Genomic DNA, 24,994 nt, shown 5'->3' on the forward strand with positions numbered 1-24,994 from the left:
GGACACAGATTGCATAAAAAAGATGCTTACTTGTTCAACATTCTTGCTATGCCAAAGTCCCCAAGCTTTGCTACCATCCCATTATTGCTAAGGAAAATGTTCTGCAAATAAAGAAGAAACCGGTATGCATTGATGAAACATGGAAGAATTTCCTATGTATGCATTTTTGTGACTGGGTAAAATCAAGAACTGTAATTCCCCAAGTTTACTACCTGAGCTTTTATGTCTCTGTGTAAAACCTTCCTGTCATGAATATGCTTCAGTCCTAAGGAAATCTGCACAAACCAAGCCAGAATCTATAGTGAAAAACAAAAAGTATAAGACTTTGTAAATCTGCACAGCTGTGATTTCCAATGGAATGTCTTACTGAAAAATATAAAACAAAAACAGAAGAAAAACCTAAAGTACACACTGCATATACACAAAAAAGAGAGAAAAATAAACAGAGCTGTTAATATCAACTTGAGTGACTGGACTCATTTAATCAATTTTCCAATTTTAATATTATCAGTAAATAACATGCAGACAAATACATGATCCTACAGTCCTTATTCCAACAAATCTTCCAGTAACTGCAGTGAGAGTTCTGCCTGAATAAGGAATGTGGAATCGAACCCAAGGCAGCCTTTTACTTAGGAAGGAGTGAGTTCAAATCTTAGTTCAGATCACATTTGAAAAGGAATTATACAGTCTCATCCTAATCCTCAGTGTTGGAAACCATTAAACCACCATACAATTTTGATGACATTTATGATCCCTTGTCAAGAAAGGCCCAGGAACAGAAAAATAGATTGTCGGTTAGAAATGTGAGTAAATGGCAGAGTTGTATAAGGAAGCTTGCATAGCAACTTCTAGCACTATCACTGTCATAAGCCACAGCTATTATATCCTTACGTTGGTCCTGATCTAAAAAAGCACTTAAGTTCATACTTAATATTAAACATGTGGTTAAGTACTTTCCTGGATCAAGACCTTTGGGAAGCAGTCAGACATATACTTCAGTCTATCCCTATTCAGAAAAGCACTTAAACACATGCTTAACTTTACAACACATGCATACAGCCCATTGACTTCATGATTTCATTCAGGAAATCAACGTTATTCAGGAAGCACTTAAGCACCTGCTTAGCTGTGCTAAGTTGTGATTCCTTGATTTGGAGCCTTTCATGAGCAGTAAATTCGTACATACATTTGAAAATATATAAGCACATTACGGGGACTAAATATACTTGGGTAGCTTGCTTTGCTTCTTTAGTTTGGGGATTTTTTTGTTTTTGTCTGCCATGCCCCTTTTTTGTCTGCTCTTCCTTTGTCTGTCTTCTGATGTCATATTTCCTGTTAGTTTGGCTCTGTATTTTGTTACTCTCTCTTGTTGTCAGCATTCTTTTTTATTGTTGGTTCCCTATTTTGTATTTTTCTTATTTGTGATTTTGTCCTCTTATATAAATTTCATTCTCTCTTGTGTTCCGTCTGCTTCTAATAACTGAATGAGACAGACAATCCACAATTAACCCTCGGTTAACTCCCAACTGATTGCCGCACCACTGACTCCCTTTTTCTCTACCACTTAAATGGAAAAAAGAGAAGTGAAGAGATTTATTTTTCTATTTAAATGTTAGATTGAGTGTAGACCGAGAGTCACATTTTAAGGCCAGACTTATCTGGATTTCTTTTTGGGCATGTGCAGTTTTACAACTAGTTATTTTCACCAGCAATTTAGGTCACTAGGTATCTAAATTCTTGATTGCACCTACAAAATGGAAATCAGTGTCTGAAAAAAACTAGCCCTGAGTGCTGTACTCTGAAGTGCAATGCCTAATAGAAAAGTATGCTTCAGCTAGTGGAAGGGAGGTCAAAAAGCAGCATGTATGAGAATGAGAGGAGTAAAGTCAAGGATGGGAAACAGTCATGATTCCATTCCATCCACTAAATATATATACACATATTTCTGAGCTAATATATACTGGAATAGGTCAGAAGGCTGGTTTAACAATTCTAAATCCTATTACTGAATATCATGGGTGAAATCCTGACCCCACTTCAATCAGTAGGAGTTTTGCCATTGACTTCAGTGGGGCCAGTATTTCACCCCATCTAGGTAACATTGTTGTGTCTACAAGACACAGCCTTGATCTACATTACTCCTTACCTTCCATTTCAAATGTCATTTCTAAGGAGAGATCTTTTCTCTAGCTCTTAACTGAAAAATCACTAAATTCTCACAAAAAGCAGAAGGGCTTAGCTACATGTCTCTTGTGACTGTAACGATAAAGACAAGAAACTGCAGCCTGTATTGGATAGTCCTAAACATGCATATTAGGATATAAATCCTTTCCTCCAAAAATAACCCCTTTACCTGGTCCTCATCAAACAACACTCCACGTTGCATATTGATCCGTCTCATCAGATCACCTCCACCACAATATTCCATCACAATGTACAGTTTATTCTTTTCTGCAAGAAAAGACAGAGGTTTTTCTACCTACTTCATTGATATTAGTAGATACAGCAATTAATTATTTTGGTTACAGCTGTTGTGTTTGGGTTTTGGGTTTGTTTGTTTTTTTAGCTTTTGATCCTCTATCTCTACCTTCTTGCCCCCAAAGATTTCTGGTAAGATGAATGCTTTTGGTGACCTACAGGGAAAAACTGATTACAGTAAACAAGACATAAAAGAGCTGGAGATTTGCTGAAGTAGAGCTTTACAGCTTAATCTATGTTCAAGATGATTCCCATATCCTCAAATGTTCTTTCCTACTCACCCCTCATTGTGACAAAGTGAATTTATTTCCATCAGTAATTGTGGCCAATATATAGTCAACCAATTCTTCCCCATCATCGCATGTGCAATATCCTAGAGCCCATCAATGAAAGTTATGCTGGCTTCCAAGTTTTATGTGGATCCAGCAACAGACTTCATATGCTATTCAATGTTATCCAGAAGCTTTTGCACAGTGTTTAGTTTCTTATGTGTGAGAACTATTCCATGGGTCACGGATTCTTTCAGTTTCTTAGCAGAGCTTCCCCAAGAGGAGGGATGTGTCCTCGAGAAACAAGCTGCTTCGTCTTTGGGTCTAGGTTGCCATAGCCCAAAACATCCTCTTTAGAGGGATTCTGCTTCCCCTTTGGCATTTTGCTAACCCATGTTTATTCCTGAGGGGATACTTTAATAGTGCAGTAGACAGAGCAATCACTACGGCAGCGATCAATGCTCTGAGATCAATCCATCGGCAGTCGATTTAGTGGGTCTAGTAAAGACCCCCCAAATCAACTGCAGCTCGTTCTCCAGTTGACCCCCGTACTCTACCACCGACAAGAAGAATAAGGTAAGTGGATGGGAGATTTTCTCCCATCTGCCGCCAGCAGTGTAGACCCCGCAGTAACTCAACTTAAATTACGTCGACTCCAGCTACGTTACATAGTGTGGGTCAACTTACTGTGGTAGTGTAGACATAGCCGAAAACTGTCTGGGACAGGCGTCCAATGGGGCTTTGATACCCTGGGAGGAGAGGACTATAGTGACCTGGCTGAAGGGCTGAGTCAAAAAGGAGTACCCTGGGTCGCAGAGAGAGAGAGGGGCCATGGTGCAAGGAAAGGGGTGTCTTACCTGGAAGAAGCTAATCCCCTAAACAGCCAAGAGGGGGTGCCCTAGCGATGAGTGGTACCGCGTAACAATAAGCAAGACACAAACACACAAGGCTTAAAATATTAAAAGAGAAACACACACATACACATACACAGAGAAAACAAAAATGGAGGGGAAAGTTGCATAGTACATCTTTTTCCAACCATTACTCCTGGCTGTAAATAGCTCAATAAGGCTGTAAGCTTGTTTCTTTTTTGTCAATAAAACACCATGCATACTTCAAGTGCTATAGAAGTAATACCTAATAACTTGGTCCAATTCCAGAAGTCATTTATGTGTACAAAACACTTAAGCTACTTTTCTTCAGGTTCCTAGGTGAGTAAAGTATTTTAATCTCACATAAAATCACAAACAAAATAAAGTTAAACTAAAACCTTGAAGAGAACTGTAGAATGTAACTATATTTGGGTGCTTCATCTTAGCCAGAAGAATTACTTCTTTCTGAGATGCTTCTTTTTCTTTCACAGGCATCTAAAGAGAGTTTAAAAAAAACAAAACTGTAAAATGCCAATTTCCTAGTAAAAATTTTTTCTACATAAAGCTCATATCAAAACAGCCATAGGAGATTACATTAAATAAGTGGTAGTGGATTTAAATGTTGCAAGAGTTATTTAAAGGGTTTTATGCATATACAGTGAAAAATACAAGTTCTGATATTCGAAAATATATTGACACTGACTTTTTTAAACTCTGATCCTGAAAACACTTAAGCAGGTGTGTAAATTTACTCATGTGAGTAGTCCTAATTAGTCAAAGGGACTTTTCTCACATAAGTGAAGTTAGGCCCATGCTTGTGTGTTAGCAGGAGCAGGACCCATGTGACTTACGTTCTTGGTATGGGTAAGTTCATATGAACAAAATACAAAGGAAAAATATTGAAAAATACTCCTCTTAAGTGTTATCCACTTTTCCAATATTTTCGGTAAAAGCCTAGCACTACTGAATCAATAGCAAAAACTCCCATTGACTTCAGTAGAGATAAGATTTCACCCTTAGTGTTTTTCTTAAAGCACCACATGCTGAAGTCTAGTGATTTCCTGAGAATCCCATCTTTCATTTAAAGGTTGAAAATGTAACCTATGTGTACACAGGAGGGTGAGAAACCAAAAGGCAAATAAAAAGAACTGAAAATCTTTTTTTTTTTAAAGTCTTGTAATTTTTTAACATGACTCATGATTTTTGAATGCTCAGGCTTGGCAATTTTTTAAAATTATTGACCTTAAAGCTGTGTACAGCCAAAATCTGAAGTCTTGTATACCTAGCAAATGTTGATTATTGTATTGCTGGTGACTACAGTTTAGAGAGAATTTGTATAGTTTTTGTATCCAGGTAATTTTTAGGTTGTAAAGTCTCTGGTATTGAGTATGGACGTTGTATAAAGATTTTCAGACCTGGACTATAAAAATGTATTCTTCTATTGCAGCTGCCTAATACATCGCAGACACACTAATTCACATTAATCACTAAGAGGACTGCTTCTCTCCCCTCATTGTGAATTACTTAATTTTGAAAATAAGTGAACAAACAGTGAAAAAGCAGAGTAACACATCACAAAATGTACTTTGTCCAGTTATTCTGAGAGCAGTAGCTTCATTTTAATTATATGTTCTATCATATTTTACTCAGTCATATTTTTAAATTATGACATTTAGAAATTAATTAACTGAAATGGCTTGAAGACTAAAACATGTTGTATTAATAAAGTTCAATTCATAGTTATCTTTTGAGAAATTGAAACACAAGTAAATAAAATGTAAACAAATTTTGGTGGAGAAAACAGGAATACTCACAATTAGTAACCATTATACTCAGTGGTAAATGTTTGGCAGGGATATGCCCATAATTTCTATACTTCCTATCATACTCTACATATAGATAAGTCTGAACTAACTGGAAATATTTTTATGGGCATGTTTTTATTATGTTAAATTTGTACATGTAATCATACTTGCAAATCACTAAATTAATAGACAAACTGAACACAGTCTTTTAGATATTTTAACCTTACATAGTCAACCTATAATCGTACAGGAAATAAAAAACTCCGAAGTTTACATTGCAGTAACACATAGCACTATAACCAATTAAATAAAAACCATCAGTATTATATAGGGTTGCTTTTGTTGTTTTTACCTTTGTTAAATTGATCTCTTTGATAACAGATTGGTGGTTATCTACCTTTCCTTTTGCTAAGAATACTTTGCCAAAGGCTCCTTCCCCAATCATTTTAATAATTTCATATTTATCCATGATGTCTTTGTCTTAAAGCAGTGTCTAAAATACAAAAAAAAAAGTCCCAAATATGAGGGTTTCAAAGGTAATCGGTATTCTGAAAATATTCTAAGGGATTTCACACACTGCTGAAGTCACAAATTTGAAGAATTTAATCACAATCACAATTGTTGTCACCAACTGGGTTGGTGTGCCCCGTATTTAATTAAACCAGCTTTTCCAAATGTACGAATGCTGAGCCCCCCATACCTTCTGGAAAATAAAACCAGTTACAACTCCCTCAGCACCAACTGGTGTTAGACATCTACTCAAAATGTGCTGAAACTAATTCTATAGGTATTAATGACATCACATGATTTCTCTTTCCTTATAAGCTTCCAGGCTCGGTGAAACAGTTAAAAGCATTAGCACCAAGTATTATCACTGGCATCTGGGTTAGTACCCACTGAAATGAACGCGGACGTTCATACTGCAGCTACCAGGGAAAAAGGCAGCACTGGCTGCCCCCTCACAGCCAGGACTGAGTTTGCAGGGTCTTCTGGCAACCAGCTAGAGAGACTCAGACGCAAGCTAGGCTCTGGGATGGGGGGACCCGCACTTCGGGAAAGGCTGGATCCGACCGCGGACACCTGCAGCCAGGCCCCAGGCAGGAGGCGGGGCTGGGGGCAGCCTTGATTTGCGGCCGCCCCTACACAAAGTCTCCCTATTTACAGCCTCTTGGTGCAGTCGGGGGGGGGGGGGCGCTCTGCCTCCGGCGCCCCCTCCCCCGGTGCTGTGGGAGCCACGGGGTTATCCCTGAGTCCTCGCCCTGCCCGGCCTCCCCTCCCCGCGCGCTCCGTTGCCATGGGGCCGGGACGCTCCAGACCCGCAGCTCAGCGCGGTCCCTCGTTCAGCCCCCCGCGCGGCGCCGGGGCAGGTCGAGACCACGGTGCGCGGTACCTGAGTGCCGCAGCCGGGCCGGGCCCCGCAGCAGTGAGAGCTGCGCAGGGGGGAGGGTGAGACGCACAAGGAGGAGCCCGGGCTCCCCGAGGGGGGAGGAGCCTGGATAATATAGTGCTCTGACCCCTCCTGGGACTCCCTCAGCGCAGCCCCCTCACTCAGGGGCCAGTGTCCTCACCGCACCCCATCACTCACTGTTCCCAGCCACTGTGTCCTCACTGCACCCCCATCTCCCAATGCACCCCATCACCCAGTGTACCACCTCACTGTCCTCACTGCACTCCCATCACCCAGTGTTCCCACTCCCAGCCACTGTGTCCTCACTGCACCCCCATCTCCCAATGCACCCCATCACCCAGTGTACCACCTCACTGTCCTCCCTGCACTCCCATCACCTAGTGTTCCCACCCCCAGCCACTGTGTCCTCACTGCACCCCCATCTCCCAATGCACCCCATCACCCAGTGTACCACCTCACTGTCCTCCCTGCACTCCCATCACCTAGTGTTCCCACTCCCAGCCACTGTGTCCTCACTGCACCCCCATCTCCCAATGCACCCCATCATCCAGTGTCATCACTATACCCCATCACCCAGTGTACCACCTCACTGTCCTCACTGCACTCCCATCACCTAGTGTTCCCAGCCACTGTGTCCTCACTGCACCCCCATCTCCCAATGCACCCCATCATCCAGTGTCATCACTATACCCTATCACCCAGTGTACCGCCTCACTGTCCTCACTGCACTCCCATCACCTAGTGTTCCCAGCCACTGTGTCCTCACTGCACCCCCATCTCCCAATGCACCCCATCATCCAGTGTCATCCCTATACCCTATCACCCAGTGTACCGCCTCACTGTCCTCACTGCACTCCCATCACCCAGTGTTCCCAGCCACTGTGTCCTCACTGCACCCCATTTTCAAAAGATCACAAACTGGCTGGAGAGACATAGGCCTTTATTAAAAGTTATTATAGTCCCTAAAGCTACATTCAGGCAAGATCAATTATTTCTACTATAAAACATCTGTATTTTTAATCAAAAAGAAACACCTTGCATATTATTCTTTTAGTGCTACCATTCCTCACTTGCCACACTGTGATCTTTTAAACAGTGTTGCTCTCCCGGGCATTTCTACAGAACAAGCATATATTTAATTTATTATTAAGATATTCAGATTTGTTCATTGGATTGCGGTTTTAATTTTTATCAAGTATATTTTTTCTCCATTCTGATGTGTATGAAACTTACACATTCAGAACTAATCAACTTGAAAACTGTTGATTTAGCAGTAAAAAAATTAAAATCCAAACTTGGATTACATACATTTAACAACTGTAATTTATATATTGTACATATAATTGTTATATTATACATTCAGTCACTGTACGTGGCCATCATCTTCAATTCAGATACCCAGTCAGGATCATCTTCCTCTTCAAAATCCCTAAAAACAGATTAAAAGAATAAATTCTCAAATCTAAAACTATACAGTCATAAAAATCTTGACTACTATTTTTCCTTCTTCCACAATTATCCCATGTATCACATTGAATTACAGTCAAAATAACCTAATTACAAAAGGTATATTCCTTACACCTTTGTGATTAGGGAATGGAAAGGTATTTTTTGAATTCATTCCAATTATAGCTTTCATAAGAAAACAAAGAGAAGGTCCCAGATCCACAAAAGGGACTAAGGTGTTGCAATGCTGAGCATCATGGCATCTAACTTTTAAGCACCTAGAAAATTACATGAACAACACTGTGATCCAGAAAGCCTGAGTCAGATATCTATGCTCTCATATAATGAATGGGGAGAGATAGGTGGCTTAGAACGTGATCCGCAAAGCCCGTATGCTAGGCAGAGAGCCACATAAATAAAAAAACGGGAGAAGCCAACAAGAGGAGCGTGTGCTAAGCCTTTCAGAAAGCCTTTGACAAGGTCCTTCACCAAAAACTCTTAAGCAAACTAAGGCCTCGTCTACACTACAGGAGAAATTCAATCTAAGCTACGCAATTTGAGTTACAGTGAATAGTGTAACTCAAATCGACATATCTTAGATCAACTTACTGGGGGGTCTACATTACGCAGTGTCAATGGGAGATGCTCTCCCATTGACTCTCCCTACTCTTCTCTATCCAGTGGAGTACAGGAGTCGCTGGGAGACCGATCTGCAGTCGATTTAGCGGGTCTTCACTAGACTCACTAAATCGACTGCCAATGCACCACTCGCCCCTCCCTAGATCACCCGTAAGTATAGACAAGCACTAAGCAGACATGGGATAAGAGGGAAGGTCCTCTTATGGATCAGTAACTGGTTAAAAGACAGGAAACAAAAAGTATGAATAAACTGTCAATTTTCATAATGGAGAGAGGTAAATAGCAGGGTCCCCCAGTTATCTGTACTGAGACCTGTGTTGTTTAACATACTCATAAATGATCTGGAAAGGGGAGTGAACAGTCAGCTGGCAAAATTTGTAGACAATATAAAATTACTCAAAAAAGCTGACTTCGAAGAGAAAGGGATCCCACTAAACTGGGTGACGGGGCAACAAAATGGCAGATGAAATTCAAATGTTGATAAATGCAAAGTAATGCACATTAGGAAAAATAATCCCAGCTATACAAACAAAAAGTTGGGGTGTAAATTAGCTATTATTGCTCAAGAAAGAAGTGATTAGGGGTGTGGAACAGCTACCATATGAGAAGAGAGAAAAAAGATTGGACTGTTCATCTTAAAAAAGAGATGACTAAAAGGGAGATATGATAGAGGTCTATAAAATAACGAATGGTGTGGCAAAAGTAAATGGGGAAGTGTTATTTACCCCTTCACACACCACAAGAACTAGGGGTCACCCAATGAAATTAATAGGCAGCAGGTTTAAAAAACAAACAAAATGAAGTGCTTCTTCATACAACACTCAGTGAACCTGTAGAACTTGCTGCCATGTGATGTGGTGAAAACCAAAAGTATAACTGGGTTAAAAACAAATTAGATAAGTTCATGGATGACAGGTTCACCAATGGTTATCAGCCAAGATGGTCAGGGATGCAATTCCAAACCTCTAACTGCCAGAAGCTGGGACTGGACAATAGAGAATGCATCACTTAATAATTGCCCTGTTCTGTTCATTCCCTCTGAAGCGTCTGGCACTGGCCACTGTCAGAAGACAGGATACTGGGCTAGATGACCATTGGTCTGACCCAGTATGGCCGTTCTTATGTCAATACTGAACAACAGTAAGGAAATCTGTAATTTATTTAATTTTGACATCACTGGTACGTATAAATATGGTACTTATTAGCGAATGCATAAGTGGTACTATAAAGAGAAAAAAAGGTTCAAAATATAAAATAATAATTTGGGAGAGAAAACAGAGATGTATAAGTAAAAAATCAGAAATGTCCAAAGTGTCCAAACAGTGTAGGTGGGTGTCAAACAGATAAGTAAGAGTTAATAGAACAGAAGTACTTCATTTCTCTTTTGCCTGTAAAGAGCTGACAAGATCAGTGAGCCAGGCTGTCACCTGACCAGAGGACCAATCAGAGGACAGGATACTTTCAAATCTTGAGGGCGGGAAGTTTTGTGTGTGCTGTTAGATTTTGGTTGTTGTTCACTCTGGGGGCTCAGAGGGACCAGATGTGCAACAAGGTTTCTCTCCAATCTCCCTGATACAGGTTCTTATAGATTCAAAATAGTGAGTACTAGGTGCTAAGGTGAGTTAGGCTTATGCTTGTTTTCTTTATTTGCAAATGTGTATTTGGCTGGAAGGAGTTCAAAGGTGTATTTGGTTGGAAGGAGTTCAAATTGGTATTTTGCTAAAAAGATTTTAATTTGTACTTAAATACTTAGGCTGGGAGGGTATTTCCAGTGTCTATTGCTGAAAGACCCTGTACCTATTCCATTTTAAATTTACAAATAATTTTTACTGTTTTTCTCTCTTTAATTAAAAGTTTCTTGTTTAAGAACCTGATTTTTTTTTATTCTGGTGTGAGACCCCAGGGGACGGGGTCTGGATCCACCAGGGAATTGGTGGGGAGAAAGGAGGGAAGGGGGAGAGAGAGGCTAATTTCTCTGTGTTACGATTACTGTCTCTCTCAGGGAGAATCTGGGAAGGGAAGAGAGAAGGAGGGGGGAAGGTGCATTTTCCTCTCTGTTTTAAGATTCAAGGAGTTTGAATCACAGTGATCTTCCAGGGTAACCCAGGGAGGGGAAGCCTGGGAGAGGCAATGGTGAGGGAAAGGGTTTACTTTTCTTGTGTTAAGATCCAGAAGGTCTGGGTCTTGGGGGTCCCCGGGCAAAGTTTTGGGGGGACCAGAGTGTACCAGGCACTGGAATTCCTGGTTGGTGGCAGCGCTACAGGTTCTAAGCTGGTAATTGAGCTTAGAGGAATTCATGCTGGTACCCCATCTTTTGGACGCTAAGGTTCAGAGTGGGGAATTATACCATGACAGTGGGCATCACACACTCTAAGGCCATTCAATAGTCTCGGGGTCAGCAGTGTGGAGTCTGAAAAGTCCTACTGACAGACCAGCAAGAGACAAGCAGCCATTCAGTAGACATGCGGCATCCTAAAGCACACTGCAGCCACGCGACAACTGTTCCTGAGGCTCCAGGTGTGCTCACTTGCCACACATCTCACCAGTTCACATCTGAAATGGCTGCACTTGCACCAGAGATAGCATGGCAGGCAGCTTGAAGGCAGATGGGCATGTCTTCACTAGCAACGTTAAAGTACTGTCCGCGGCAGCGTTTAATATGGGTGTGTGGTTACGGCATAGCGCTTGAAGAGTGATAAAAAAAACCACCCCCACAAGGGGAACAGCTCCCAGCAATGGTGCACTGTCTACACTGGCACTTTACAGAGCTGAAACTTGCAGCTCTCAAGGGGAAGGGTGTCACGTCACACCCCTGAGTGAGAAAGATGCAGCACTGTAAAGTGCCAGTGTAGACAAGCCCTTAGTCTCTCATCAGGCTGAGTGATGAGGAAGGAGTTTATTACAGTGGGAACAGCTCATTCCCATTTGGCTCACCACAATGTGGCAAGTATGTGAAATATAGTAGTGAAAAAGTATTTTGAATTTTATACTTTAGTAGCAATAAATGTGGTCAGATAAAAGAGGCATGAATTTATATGCTGAAAAATGATAAAACATTCCAGGTTTTCAAGAGAAAAGGTTATTTTTGAGCAATTGCTCTAACAAATCTAAAGAAAACCATGAGAGCTGAATATAATTTTTAAGCTGTGCTGGAACATACGTGTCTTCTTCATCAGATCTTGGTTCAAGCCTCTCAGGATCCATTATAATGGCTTCACCTTCACCATCTATTTCATCAGATACTTTGGTTTCCTCGGAGAGTGGACCTCTCAATAAGTCTTCAGAGACTTTGAAACAAAGGCGGGGGGGAGAAAGGGAACCCATAATAATTTAGTGTGAAAAAAGAAAGCTAAAAGTGTTTCAAAACCAAAATGAAATGTCAACAAAATTCACACCTCCCAATGCCTCACCAGTCCCCCAAGTTTTGAATATTGCTTCTAAATTCTTTCTACAGCCCACTTTGTTAACTCCTCCAACCAAACTAAGCTCCATAAATCATAAAGTTTGTCTTCACTGCAGTTAACCCAAATTATAAATTGAGCGTTGTCTTTAACTTGCGTTCCATTTACACACAAAACCCCTTAATTTGAGTGTGGTAGTATTTTTATTGAGCTGACAAGCCTTTTAGCTACAGCTCGAGTTAGCACAATTATTCAGCTGCTAACACAATTGCTCTGTGTTGCTAATACAATCACTGTGTGCAATAAACCAATCATTTTGTGCAGCTAAGGGTATGTCTACACAGCCAATGTTAAAGCAGCAGCGCTTTAACGTGGCTGTGTAGTCGTGGCTCCAGTGCTGGAAGAGAGATCTCCCAGCCCTATAATAAAACCACCTCTGTGAGGGGAATAGCTCCCAGCACTGGAGTACTAGCAACACTGCCAATTTGAAGTGCATCGCTCACGGGGCTGTTTTTTCACACCCCGAGCAAAGAAAGTTTCAGCACTGTGAGTGACAGTGTAGACAAGACCTAAGTGTTGTTTTGCAGCATGGTTGCTTTGACTTGAGCTAGGCTAACTCAAGACGAGTTAACTTGGATGTAGCTAATTTGAGTTAATCCTGCAGTGAAGACATAGTTATTTGTAATATTCACCCTACCTTACTCCTGGGGGAATTCTGTGTCACTGCGCAATGCAGAATTTTGCAGAAATTAACGTTGTGTGCGCAGAATTTCCTTTCCCCCACAGAAATGGGTTGCAGCACTGCTGGCCACCATGAGGGGCTGCTGGACCTGGCAGAGCCCAGCTCACACACAGAAGACACTGCAGGGGAGGGACAGGGAGCTAGAGGCTTCCTGGCTGCTAGAGTTCGCATGCCCTGAGGGAAGGAGAGGGTAGCGCTCAGGAAAGTCTGTGCAAGCCTGGGACCAAGCATCAGGCTGTTTCTCCCTCTGGATCCCTGGACTCTGGGGCAGGAGGGAGGCTGGGGGGACATGGCTAGGCTCTGGGGAGGGGGAGAGGGTGGGTGTCTGGGCTCAGGGGGTACAAATATCTGGGCAAGGGAGGGCCCTGCAGCTGGGCTTGGAGGGGAGGGGGAATGGGTATCTGGACAAAGGGGGGGGCCCGCAGCTGGGCTCGGGGGCCCTACAGCTGGGTTCTGGGGGGGGGAGAGGGTATGGGTATTTGGGCCAGGGGCCCCATGACTGGGCTCTGGGGAGGAGGGGGTTTGGGTGTATTGGCTGGGGGTTGGCACCACAGCTGGGCTATTGCGGAGAGGGGTTGTAGATGTCTGGCCCCCTGCCTGGGCTCTGGGGGCGGAGGGGTGAGGGGGAGAGAAGGAGACAGAGAAACAGGAATTGGATTGTCACAGGGGTTTCTTTAACTCTCTACTCTTGGGGGAAAATTTGTGTGTGTCTGTATTGTTACATATTTGCTGATAGGTATTTTGAAATAAATTACCAAAATAATTGAAACTAGCGTGATTATCTAGTGTTATTTTGACAAATACAATTTGCAGAATTTTGCAGAATTTTTAATTTTTTGGCACAGAATGTCCGCAGGAGTAATCTTACTGCAGGTAGCCCATGTGAAGGCCTTCCCACCACTCACGTTCAAAGAACGTTTTTCTATTGGGTGAATTTCATCTTATGTTTTTGTAGGGCTACACACATCCCAAGACAAAGTACACATACTGCCAAAATCAGGCTCCATGGTCCAAGAACTCTCGTTTCTCAGGCCAATTAGCTTGTCTGAATTTAGCTCTCTCAAATTAACAACCTCTCACTGCTACCATATGAGAAATCAACCAACATCAGCACATTCATAGATTTTAAGAAGAGAGGAGACCACTATGATCATCTAGTCTGAAACTCCACACAACACAGGCCAAAAATGTCACTTATCAAATCGTGTCTCTAGCTCAGAGTTTCTGGTTGAGCTATAACATATATTTCAGAAAATCATTCAATCTATATTTAAAGAGTTCAAGTGACGGAAAATCCACCAAATCCCAAGGTAAGCTGTTCCAATGACTACTTACTCTCACTGTTAATGAATATTTTATTTTGTCTGAATTTATCTAGCTTCAACTTCCAGCCACTGGATCTCATTGTCCCTTTATCTGTCTCTCTGCTATAAGAAATCTTCTCCTCATGTAGTACTCCTAGACCTCTTAGCATTCTCTTTGGTAAGCTAAATAAATTGAGCTTAAGTCTCTCACTGTAAGGCAGGTTTTTCAAAATTCAGATCATACTTGTAACTTTTTCCTTAACCCTTTCTTCATTTTTTAAATGTGGACAAGCAAAGAAAGTATGATGTCAAATCATAAACTGGACACAAAGAAAGACATTCTCCTATGCCTACAGCATCAGTACAGGCTGTTACACTCTGTTAAATGAGTAGTTAAACAAGATAATAAAGCGGTCTGCAAAAGAATGCAAGATAGAATCAGAATCTGGCACCTGGTCTACACCTAAAAACTATATCAATCTAGCTACATTTCTCAGAGCTGTGAAAAATTTCAAGCCCTGAGTGACACAGTTAGGTCAGCCTAACTGCCATTGTAGATGCAGCTAGGTCAACGGAAGAATTCTTCTGTCGGCCTACTTACCATCTCTCAAGGTTGTGGATTTACTGCAGCAACAGAAATACCCTTTCTGCTGTTGTAGCGAATGTCTACACTACAGCAGCGTGGGTGCAGCACAGTAATGCTTGTAGTATAGACATACCCTGGGGCCAGGGCTTCCCAAAGCTCTGCCACTTGTACTAAAAAAGCAGCAAATCTGGTAGAATAAATTCTTTTATACCTTATTCTTTCAGCATCCTGCCTTCCAGAAGGCTGCCATCAACATGGCCACCACAAATGGTAGGTGAAAGTGTGGGGTAAAGAGATTTACCACACAGCTGCAAGTCTGTACGTACATTTCTCTCATTTGTTTTTAATAGTCTAAATTTTGTTTAATAAAATTATTTTAAAATAAATCTGCTGCGATTTTGAAAGTCAAGCATATAAATAATGCTATATAATGAAAAACTTTGATCACTATGGATCTGATTTTCAAAATGTCAGTTTGCCTGCAGACTCAGGATTTACCTGGTTTATAGATTGTGTAGGTTTTAAATGCCAAGCTGATATCAGCATTCTTGAGAATATTCATCAAGGTGTGAGGAGTTTCTTTGAGCCACTGCTTGCGTGGTTTATCTTCACTATATTTTATAACACAGCCACCTAGTAAAAACATCACTAGCAAATCATTGATCATTAGCAAATCATACTCTGAAACATCCTAGCTACATAAGATACCATTAATAAAATGAATTATAGAGATATCTACTAGAGAAATAACAGAGGGGTGTTGTCTGGAGATTTGAGCTTGTAGCATTATTGCCCAGCTCGCCAAACACATAGTCCTTCAGTTGGTGACCTGATGCTGACTGTGTCAGCACTAGAGCAGAATGAGGGTACTAAAGGCAGCAAGAGATTCTGGATTCTGTCAGGAAGCCAGCAGAAGCCAGGACCAAGTGCAGAGACTTAGCATCTCTGCCTGGACATCATGTGCCTCTATGAATCTCTCAGGTTGGAGCCCGAGGGGCCAGTTCTAACAAAGAAGAAAAACTCACTCCTATAGCAGAAATCAAGGGAAATGCACAAGTCCAAACATGTTTCGTTTCCATTTCATGGCTTGGTGTATCATCTGCTTCCCTAACTTCTGGAATTTTCTGACCATTCATATTTTGATTTTGTAATCAAATAGTAATGCTAATTTTCACATTTATTTATAATATATATTTATCCCATAATAATAACTATAGTCCTATAAGCATGAACAAGGCATCCATTACTGCAGTATGTGGGTGCACTGTACAAGGTAAAATTTGTACATTTTTCAGTAAAATGTCTGTGCTGAAGTGTTCCTGTTGAGAGTTATCATCACAGCAGGACATAGAAAGAGAGAGTCTCTGAGATACAGTAATTAGAGCCTAGGCCATTTCAGCCTTTGTCAATAATAACCAGCACTTGAATTACCTGCACATTAATTGAAAACAGCACAGAATCTGAAGCACAAATATGACATGCTCCCACCAGCCTACCCTACTCAAAAGATGGGCAGCTGAATTCTGCATCAGCTGAATCTTATAAGTAGCTCTCAAGGTTAGCTCAATGTAGGGCAGTGCTTCTCAAAGTCGGGCTGCCGCTTGTTCAGGGAAAGCCCCCGGTGGTCTGGGACGGTTTGTTTACCTGCCGCGTCCACAGGTTCAGATGATCGTGGCTCCCACTGGCTGCAGTTCGCCACTCCAGGCCGATGGGGGCTGCGGAAAGGGCGGCCAGCACATCCCTCAGCCCGCGCCGCTTCCTGCAGCCCCCACTGGCCTGCAGCAGTGAACTGCCCCCGCCAGGGGCTTTCCCTAACAAGTGGCGGACCGGCTTTGAGAAGCACTGATGTAGAGCATCTTAAAGTGGTTTAGCTTCATGTAACAGGGACATAACTGTGGTAAAGGCACAACCTCTTCGTCAAACACAGATGATGACCATTTTGCTGTCAACACTGCTTTTTCCACTTGTGGCTCTTTCCAACACTGCTAGCATCTATCTCAGACTTTTCAAATCACACTTTAAAGGTCAGACCCCTATTCTCTTCTGCACTGTTTACTACTTCAAATCCTTATTGGTATGGTTGTTTTTGTCATTATTAGATACCCCTTGCATAGTGCCATCATTTTCTAAAAAATCATTTTTTATAACACCATTAAGAAGTCTGTGCATTTCTTGTATGAAAAACAAATAAAAGTCAACTGTAAATACATTTAGTCTGATCTTACTTTCATCCTCCTCAGCTGTAAAACTGGAAGAAAGCAAAGATGCATTTTCCAGGACATTTATGACTGTATTTGACTCTCCCCTTTCCCAATGTTTTCTGTGGGGACTTGGCAAATTCGCATTCTTTGGGGTGACTTCATAGTTTTCTAATGAAAAAGAAAAAGTTGATTACTAGCTTCTAACACATTTCCATGCTCAAACAAAATACTATAAAGAGCAATAAAGTACTCTAGCAACATTGAGATTGGGAACTATGGGTCAAAATTTGGACTTAATGGAAGTGGGTGCAACTCCAATTTGGTCCCATGTGTCTGTTTATTTTTATTACAGCAATTGTTTGTTTTCAAAGAACCTGCTTTTCTAACATTGTGGGAAAGACTTTAATCTGAAATATACAATGATCACTGTATCTCAAAAAGTTTGCAGGCAAGTGTACTGGCACCTTTTTCTGTAATTACAGTGCTGTGTACTCCATTTTTTTAAGTTAAAGATTTGGCTGTATGCACAGCAGATCAGCATCACTATAAATAAGAGAACGCATACGCCTTAGAATTCAATATACATTACCCTCTTCACCAGCACCCTTTTGCTTCAGTGTCCTCTCACTCAGGCGCTTGGTAATGTTCTCCAGTTTTGAATTGCTACCTGTACTACTTTGATCTTCATATTGCTTTAAAAGGTCCAAGGACAGCATTAATCATTACTTGTATTGTTAAAGCAATTAAACAATAATCCTTGCAAGTCTTTTTTGGGTACATTTTGGACAAAAATACTAGTCAAGTATAGTAAAGTTAATAACAGCGACACCAAACCAGCCATTGCACTGCACTTCCTATACCCCATTTCATACTGTATGTCCCTTCTTGAGAGAGAGTCAGGATTTCTGACACCAAGCCCAAATTTAATTATGTAGAGCTATGCATCTTTAAAAAAATTTTAAGCAGAAGCAAAATAATGGAGAGTGAATAGGTGCAGCTGGATTGGATGAATGAATAGGAATTGAGATGGAGAACAACAAGGTGCACTCAAACAGGAAGATCCCAGATTGTCAGGTCCAATTAAGAAATTCAGCCAGGGAAAGGAAGTGAGCCCTATTGGCAACATGTCTCTTTTCTATTTTGAAAAATATAGTCACTGGGGATGGTGTAGGCTCTGTTAAAATTTGCTCAGAAGTGCTCTTTCAGCCATTTATAACTTACTTAATTTAATTTAATTACGCTCACCCCAAATAAAGCATGGGCACTAGTTCTCAGTGAGGCTAAGCCAAACCGTTTCTGCTGTGGCTTGTTCAATGTTTTTGTTTTTAGAGCAAAATGGGTATGTGTATTTTTATCCATTGTCTCATAACTCAAACAACTGGAGGGATTTTCACTAAAACTAAAACAAAATCCACCTCTAGGCAGGGACTAAACATGGAAAACGCAAGACCCTAAACCAAAATTTCAGAAAGCCACAAGGATATGAAGCTGAGATTATATCAGAAAATGTTGCAATTTTCACTGTAGCAGAAGGGCAGTACCTACTATATCAGATACACCTCTACCCCGATATAACGCGACCCAATATAACATGAATTCGGATATAACGTGGTAAAGCAATGCTCGGGGGGGGGGGGTGCGAGGCTGCACGCTCCAGCAGATCAAAGCAAGTTTGATATAAAGCAGTTTCACCTATAACACGGTAAGATTTTTTGACTCCCGAGGACAGCATTATAATCGGGGTAGAGGTGTATGTGGGTGACATGTTTATATAAATACCACCACAATTCACTTCACTGCTGATCTAGAAGCCTATGGATTATTAATACAGTAACTAGTCAGCAACAACAATTTGCTATATGTTATTTTAAAAAATAGGGATTATATTTGTATTCATATTTGAGTACTTACCCCATTATTAGAATGTCCACTTGTTATGACAGCACCTGATAAATTAATGGACATGTTCAAAAATTAAATATACATTTGAGATAAGCAGCTGAAGTGGTGCTCTTGAAGGTAAGAAATTAACACCACTGAGCCAGGCATTTTGAAGGAAAATTCTGTGAAAGCTTCTTCACTGCTCTGCCAATATACCTCAGTCCAGTGGTGAATTGGAGCCGGTTTGCACCAGTTCACAAGAACCGGTTATTAAATTTAGAAGCCGGTGTAGAACCGGTTGCTAAAGGAGTGGCCCAGCTTCCCCAGGCGCCAATTTAAAAGGCCTGGGGCTCCAAGCAGGGGCTGGAGCCCCAGGCCCTTTAAATTGCCACCAGAGCCCCGCTGCTGGAGCCCTGAGGTAGGGCTGCGCGGCTCTGGGGGCTATTTAAAAAGTCCGGGGCTCCTGCTGCTTCTACCGCCCCGGTCCTTTAAATAGCTGCCAGAGCCCTGTTACTACTCCAGGGTTCCAGCGGCTTTCTAAAGGACCAGGGCAGTAGAAGCAGGGGAGCCGCAGGCCCTTTAAATAGCCCCCGGAGCCCTGGGGTGGCAGGGGGCTCCAGGGGCTATTTAAAGGGCCAGGGCTCCAGCTGACTCTGCCACCCCAGTCCTTTAAATAGCCACCAGAGCCCTGCCACTTCCCCGAGGCTCCAGCAGCTATTTAAAGGGCCGGGGTGGTAGAAGCAGGGGAGCCCCGGCCCTTTAAATAGCCCTCAGAGCCCCAGACTGCTGCTGCTACCCAAGTGGGGGATGGGGGAGGAGAAACTTGCAGGTTCCAAGCGGAGCAGCACATGGGTTGGGGCTGGATGTGGAGGGGGGGACAGGCACATGGGGCTTGTACTGTACTCACTGCGTGGTTCCCTACCGGGTCTTCCGCAGCACTTCAGCAGCAGCGGCGGGGGGGAGGGTCTTCACTCACTTCGGGTGAAGGATTTGCCGCCAAAATGCCACCGAAAACCCGGAGCAAGTGAAGAGACACCCCCCCTGCCGCCGAGAACCTGGTAGGGAACCAGTTCTTAGGATTTTGGGAGCTCATCACTGCCTCAGTCCCATCTTGAGACACTTCTGCTATTCAATTTCCCTGAACCTCTCTGTGGAAAAAAGGAACTGTTGATTGTCTGTGATCATGCAGCAGGTTTGAGCAGTGGGTAAATATCCGCAGGGGGTAAACAAAAAAAAACCACACACACAGTGTTTAAACTAGGAAGGTATTCTAATAGGAAAATTTACATGCTTGAAGTTATGCACATGAGCAGAAAGACTTCATTGAACTGGAGCCTCAGACCAGACAGTGATACTATTACCCTTAAATTTATCACACAAAAGTAGAGTACTGCTTACAAATAAAATATGTGGCATATAAACTTTCCCTTCTTGTGTTAAAAGATATCACATAAATTTGTTCCTTATGGTAAAGGAACAAAGTGTAGTTTGCAAAATCAAAGTACTTACTAAACTCTGCAAAGATGAACTATGTAGCATCCTAACAGGTTCAAGATTTCACATTTAAAAATAATTGCAACTTTATTTGAAAACACAGAACTGACACATGTTCTTTAATTTTAGGTTCTAAGATACTGCATTTCATACTCACTTATTCTGATACATTTTTAAGTCAATTATAAAATCATTCTGACAAAAAATTACCTTTTTTTCTTCCTAAATCACCTTTGTGTTTCTTTGTCTCCTTTAATATTTGTTTAAACTCAGCTGTCATCTGAAAATTGTACACAAAGATTCTATGTAGTGTGCATATTTTAATGTTTTCTCAGATTACTCAACAAATTTTGTGCAAAAAATATAGGCTAATCAACAGAAACAAAGGCATCTTCTAGTTAGCAATAACTACCCACTATTGATTAAATCATAAATCAAACACCAGTGTTTTTTAATTTTAAAAATCCCTCATCAAAACTCCACTTTTCTGAGAAGACTATAAGTGTGCAGGATTCTGCAGTTTTGTACCGGTCCCATCACCTGGTCATTTTGGCTCAGATCCTCGAATGTATTTAGGTGCCTAACTCCACTTGATTTCAATGTGAATTAGGAGCCTAACCACTTTGAGGATCTGGGCCTTTGTGCTTTCTGAATCTGTCCTCTTCATTAGTTTCCTAGACTGTAAACTCCTCTGGACAGATACAGATTTTGTACAGTCCTAACCACATTACCACAATTCAACATAAGAACAGCAACTCCCCTACAGTAATAGTTCTGATCTGTAAACCTGTATTAACAGAGGATGGTGACTAATTTTTAACGCTTTTTAAGTAGGTTCCCAAGTAGTAATTTTTCAGTAACATCAAGATATGGCAATATAGGTATTTGAGTTAGCCTCTAAAATGTAGGCACTACTTTTAAAAAAAGTATGTATATATAGAATATCAGGGTTGGAAGGGACCTCAGGAGGTCATCTAGTCCAATCCCCTGCTCAAAGCAGGACCAATCCCCAGACAGATTTTTGCCCCAGTCCCTAAATGGCACCCTCAAGGACTGAACTCACAACCCTGGTTTTAGCAAGCCAATGCTCAAACCACTGAGCTATCCCTCCCCTACCTTCTGTTAATTGGAAACAAAATAAAATTACACTATACCTCTGCTGGCAAACAATTTTTGATAAGTTTTGCTAAGCAGCCTCTTGCAAGAATAGTACTGGCTGATGGACGGTTCTTGGGATTTCTTTTAAACATCTGTTTTATTAAATAATGAAGTTCATAGGAGTAATGAGAAGGAAGTGGATTGTAGGATCCTTTACATATCTTAAGGATGAGATGTTTCCAGCTATCGGCTTGAAACTAAATTTGAAAGAAAATAATTTTAAAGCCTTGAAAGCAAATATGAAGGGAAAGAAAAGCTGAAATAATGTGAGAGCAATGTTAACGTTTAATTATTTCTGCAATAATGCATATTGTGTAACTGTATGATATCTATTGGGCCAACGAGTTTTGAAAACCTCAGGACTCTGTTACTAGGGTATTTACCTTCCTGCCTTTTATCACTTAAGCAGCCATGAACCCAGTGTTTTTGATAGTCAGTCAGTACTACCTTTGTAAGTTGTATTTCTGGTAATGACGTAATAGTGACAGTTTATTCTTGACATTGCAACTGTAATCATGGACATAAAGCCTTCTAGACAGGAAACTTCTAGGAACAACAATATTTTGGGAGTTCCACTTTCGATCTACTATATGTTCATGTCCCATACAATCTAATACATCTGTATCTATACCAATGAAAATGAGGGACTATTAGCACTGCAACCTTCCCAAAATAGCGGCGGCAGGGCACAGTGGTAAAATGCATGGCATAGAATCATAGAAGATTAGGGTTGGGAGAGACCTCATGAGATCATCTAGTCCTACTCCCTGCTCAAAGCACTCCATTCAGGAAGGAACAATCAGTTGCACACATACAAAATGGGAAATGACTGCCTAGGAAGGAGTACCACGGAAACGGATCTAGGGGTTATAATTGACCACAGGCTAAATGAGAGTCAACCGTGTTACGCTGTTGCAAAAAAAGTGAACGTTGTTCTGAGACGTATTCATAGAGTATAGGATTGGAAGAGACCTCAGGAAGTCATCTAGTCCAATCCCCTGCTCCAAGCAGAACCAACACCAACTAAATCATCCCAGACAGGGCTTTGTCAAGCCAGGCCTTAAAAACCTCTAAGGATGGAGATTCCACCACCTTCCTAGGTAACCCATTTCAGTGCTTCACCAACCTCCTAGTGAAAGTGTTTCCTAATATCCAATCTAGATTTCGCCCACTGCAACTTGAGACTATTGCTTCTTGTTCTGCCATTTGCCACCACTGAGAACAGCCTAGCTCCATCCTATTTGGAACCTCCCTTCGGGCAGTTGAAGGCTGCTATCAAATCCCCCCTCACTCTTCTCTTCTGCAGACTAAATAAGCCCAGTTTTTTCAGCCTCTCCTCATAAGTCATGTGCTCCAGTCTCCTAATCATTTTTGCTGCCCTCCACTGGACTCTCTCCAATTTGTACACATCTCTTCTGTAGTGGGAGGACCAAAACTGGACACAACAGAGGAGAATAATCACTTCCCTCAATCTGCTGGCAATGCTCCTACTAATGCAGCTCAATATGCTGTTAGCCTTCTTGTCAACAAGGGCACACTGTTGACTCATATCCAGCTTCTCGTCCACTTCAATCCTCAGGCACCTGATATTCTACTCCTGAGCTTCTCTAGCAAAGGCTGCTTGCTGCAAATTATGTATCAAATTTTGTGATGTTTGCAAACAGTATCTTGAGTGAGAACACCAAATTCATTTTCACTTTCAGACTAGAGCCAGAATTTAATTTTTTGTCCCAAGTTGAAAGGCTTGTGGTACCAACTGCAACTCCTTGGCTAAAAGTGCATTTTACACTTCCAGCCCTGTATTTAACATACAGCAAGTGTAAAACCAAGTGTAAGTAAAAAGGTGCATCGGGGTAAGATAGAGAATAAATAATTTTAATTCAAAGAAATGTAATAATGCAATTGAAAAGTTTCCTCTGTGCACACAGTGTTGGAGTACAAAAACTTCTTTTAGATGTTTCAAAATAAACAGCACTCAAGATGTAAGAGTCAACATGGCTTTTGTAAAGGGAAATCATACCTCACTAATCTATTAGAATTCTTTAAGGGTGTTGAAAAGTACCTGGACTTTCAGAAAGCCCTTGACAGGGTTCCTCACCAAAGGCTCTTAAGCAAAGTAAGCAGTCATTGGATAAGAGGGAAGTGCCTCTAATGGATCAGTAACTGGTTAAAAGATGGGAAACAAAGGGTAGGAATAAATGGTCCATTTTCACAATGGAGAGCGGTAAACAGTGGGGTCCCCCAAGGATCTGTACTGGGACCTGTGCTGTTTAGCATATTTGTAAGTGATCTGGAAGAGGGGGTGAACAGTGATGTGGCAAAAATTTGCAGATGATACAAAATTACTTTAAATAGTTAAGTCCAAAGCTGACTGTGAAGGTTACAAAGAGATCTGTGATGAAATGAAAATTTTCTGTAATACATTTTATGAATCCAAGACATGCTTCAGTTTCCCTTTGTATTTTGCACTGCTACCCAATGAACGCAAAAGGGTTAGCAGTGCTCCTGGAACAGCGTAGGAGAAAGGCGATATGTGTGGGTACATCTACACTACGGGATTATTCCGATTTTACATAAACCGGTTTTATAAAACAGATTGTATAAAGTCGAGTGCACGCGACCACACTAAGCACATTAATTCAGCAGTGTGCGTCTATGGTCCGAGGCTAGCGTCGATTTCCGGAGCGTTGCACTGTGGGTAGCCATTCCGTAGCTATCCCATAGTTCCCGCAGTCTCCCCTGCCCCTTGGAATTCTGGGTTGAGAGCCCAGTGGCTGATGGGGCAAAAATCATTGTCGCGGGTGGTTCTGGGTAAATGTCGTCACTAATTCCTTCCTCCGGGAAAGCAATGGCAGACAATCATTTTGCGCCCCTTTTCCCTGGATTGCCCTGGCAGACGCCATACCACGGCAACCATGGAGCCCGTTCAGCCTTTTTTTTTTTTTTTTTTACAGTCACCGTATGTGTACTGGATGCCGCGGACAGAGGCAATACTCCAGCGCTACACAGCAGCATTCATTTGCTTTTGCATGATAGCAGAGACGGTTACCAGTCGTTCTGTACCGTCTGCTGCCGGTGTAAATTGGCAATGAGATGACGGTTATCTGTCCTTCTGTACTGTCTGCTGCTATCATGGGTGCCCCTGGCTGAGATCGACCGGGGGCGCAAAGGCAAAACTGGGATTGACTCCCTGAGTCAATCCCTCCTTTATGGTTTCTAAAAATAGAGTCAGTCCTGCCTAGAATATGGGGCAAGTGTACTAGAGAACCAGTGTAATAGAGAGCACAGCTGCTCCGTGTCAGATCCC

The 24,994-nt window shown here is 41.7% G+C and overlaps 2 protein-coding genes across 7 annotated transcripts in view; both read right to left on the minus strand.

The window, feature by feature from the left end:
• The window catches only part of NEK5 (NIMA related kinase 5), a 41,504-nt gene extending 34,658 nt beyond the window's left edge, over positions 1-6,846 (minus strand). The window contains exons 1-6 of one of the 2 annotated variants that reach the window (XM_050948230.1): positions 6,818-6,846; positions 5,780-5,920; positions 4,021-4,117; positions 2,357-2,454; positions 213-296; positions 31-101 (exon numbers count right to left, since the gene is read on the minus strand). In XM_050948230.1, the coding sequence (XP_050804187.1) occupies positions 31-101; positions 213-296; positions 2,357-2,454; positions 4,021-4,117; positions 5,780-5,896 (467 nt within the window). In that variant the 5' untranslated portion in view covers positions 5,897-5,920; positions 6,818-6,846. Of the gene's footprint in view, positions 1-30; positions 102-212; positions 297-2,356; positions 2,455-4,020; positions 4,118-5,779; positions 5,921-6,589; positions 6,660-6,817 lie in introns of those variants that run through there. The other variant, XM_050948238.1, reaches the window with a different exon arrangement.
• Positions 6,847-7,758: 912 nt separating this feature from the next.
• NEK3 (NIMA related kinase 3) overlaps positions 7,759-24,994 on the minus strand; it is a 54,180-nt gene continuing 36,944 nt past the window's right edge. For 4 of the 5 annotated variants that reach the window (XM_050949380.1, XM_050949358.1, XM_050949370.1 and 1 more), the window contains exons 9-16: positions 21,684-21,884; positions 20,740-20,809; positions 19,066-19,100; positions 17,744-17,846; positions 17,179-17,322; positions 15,452-15,586; positions 12,081-12,207; positions 7,759-8,264 (exon numbers count right to left, since the gene is read on the minus strand). In XM_050949380.1, coding sequence (XP_050805337.1) covers positions 8,195-8,264; positions 12,081-12,207; positions 15,452-15,586; positions 17,179-17,322; positions 17,744-17,846; positions 19,066-19,100; positions 20,740-20,809; positions 21,684-21,884 — 885 coding nt within the window. In that variant the 3' untranslated portion in view covers positions 7,759-8,194. The remainder of the gene's footprint in view (positions 8,265-12,080; positions 12,208-15,451; positions 15,587-17,178; positions 17,323-17,743; positions 17,847-19,065; positions 19,101-20,739; positions 20,810-21,683; positions 21,885-24,994) is intronic. The other variant, XM_050949390.1, reaches the window with a different exon arrangement.

The sequence above is a fragment of the Gopherus flavomarginatus genome, chromosome 1, assembly GCF_025201925.1.
Source record: "Gopherus flavomarginatus isolate rGopFla2 chromosome 1, rGopFla2.mat.asm, whole genome shotgun sequence".
Classification (NCBI taxonomy): domain Eukaryota; kingdom Metazoa; phylum Chordata; order Testudines; family Testudinidae; genus Gopherus; species Gopherus flavomarginatus.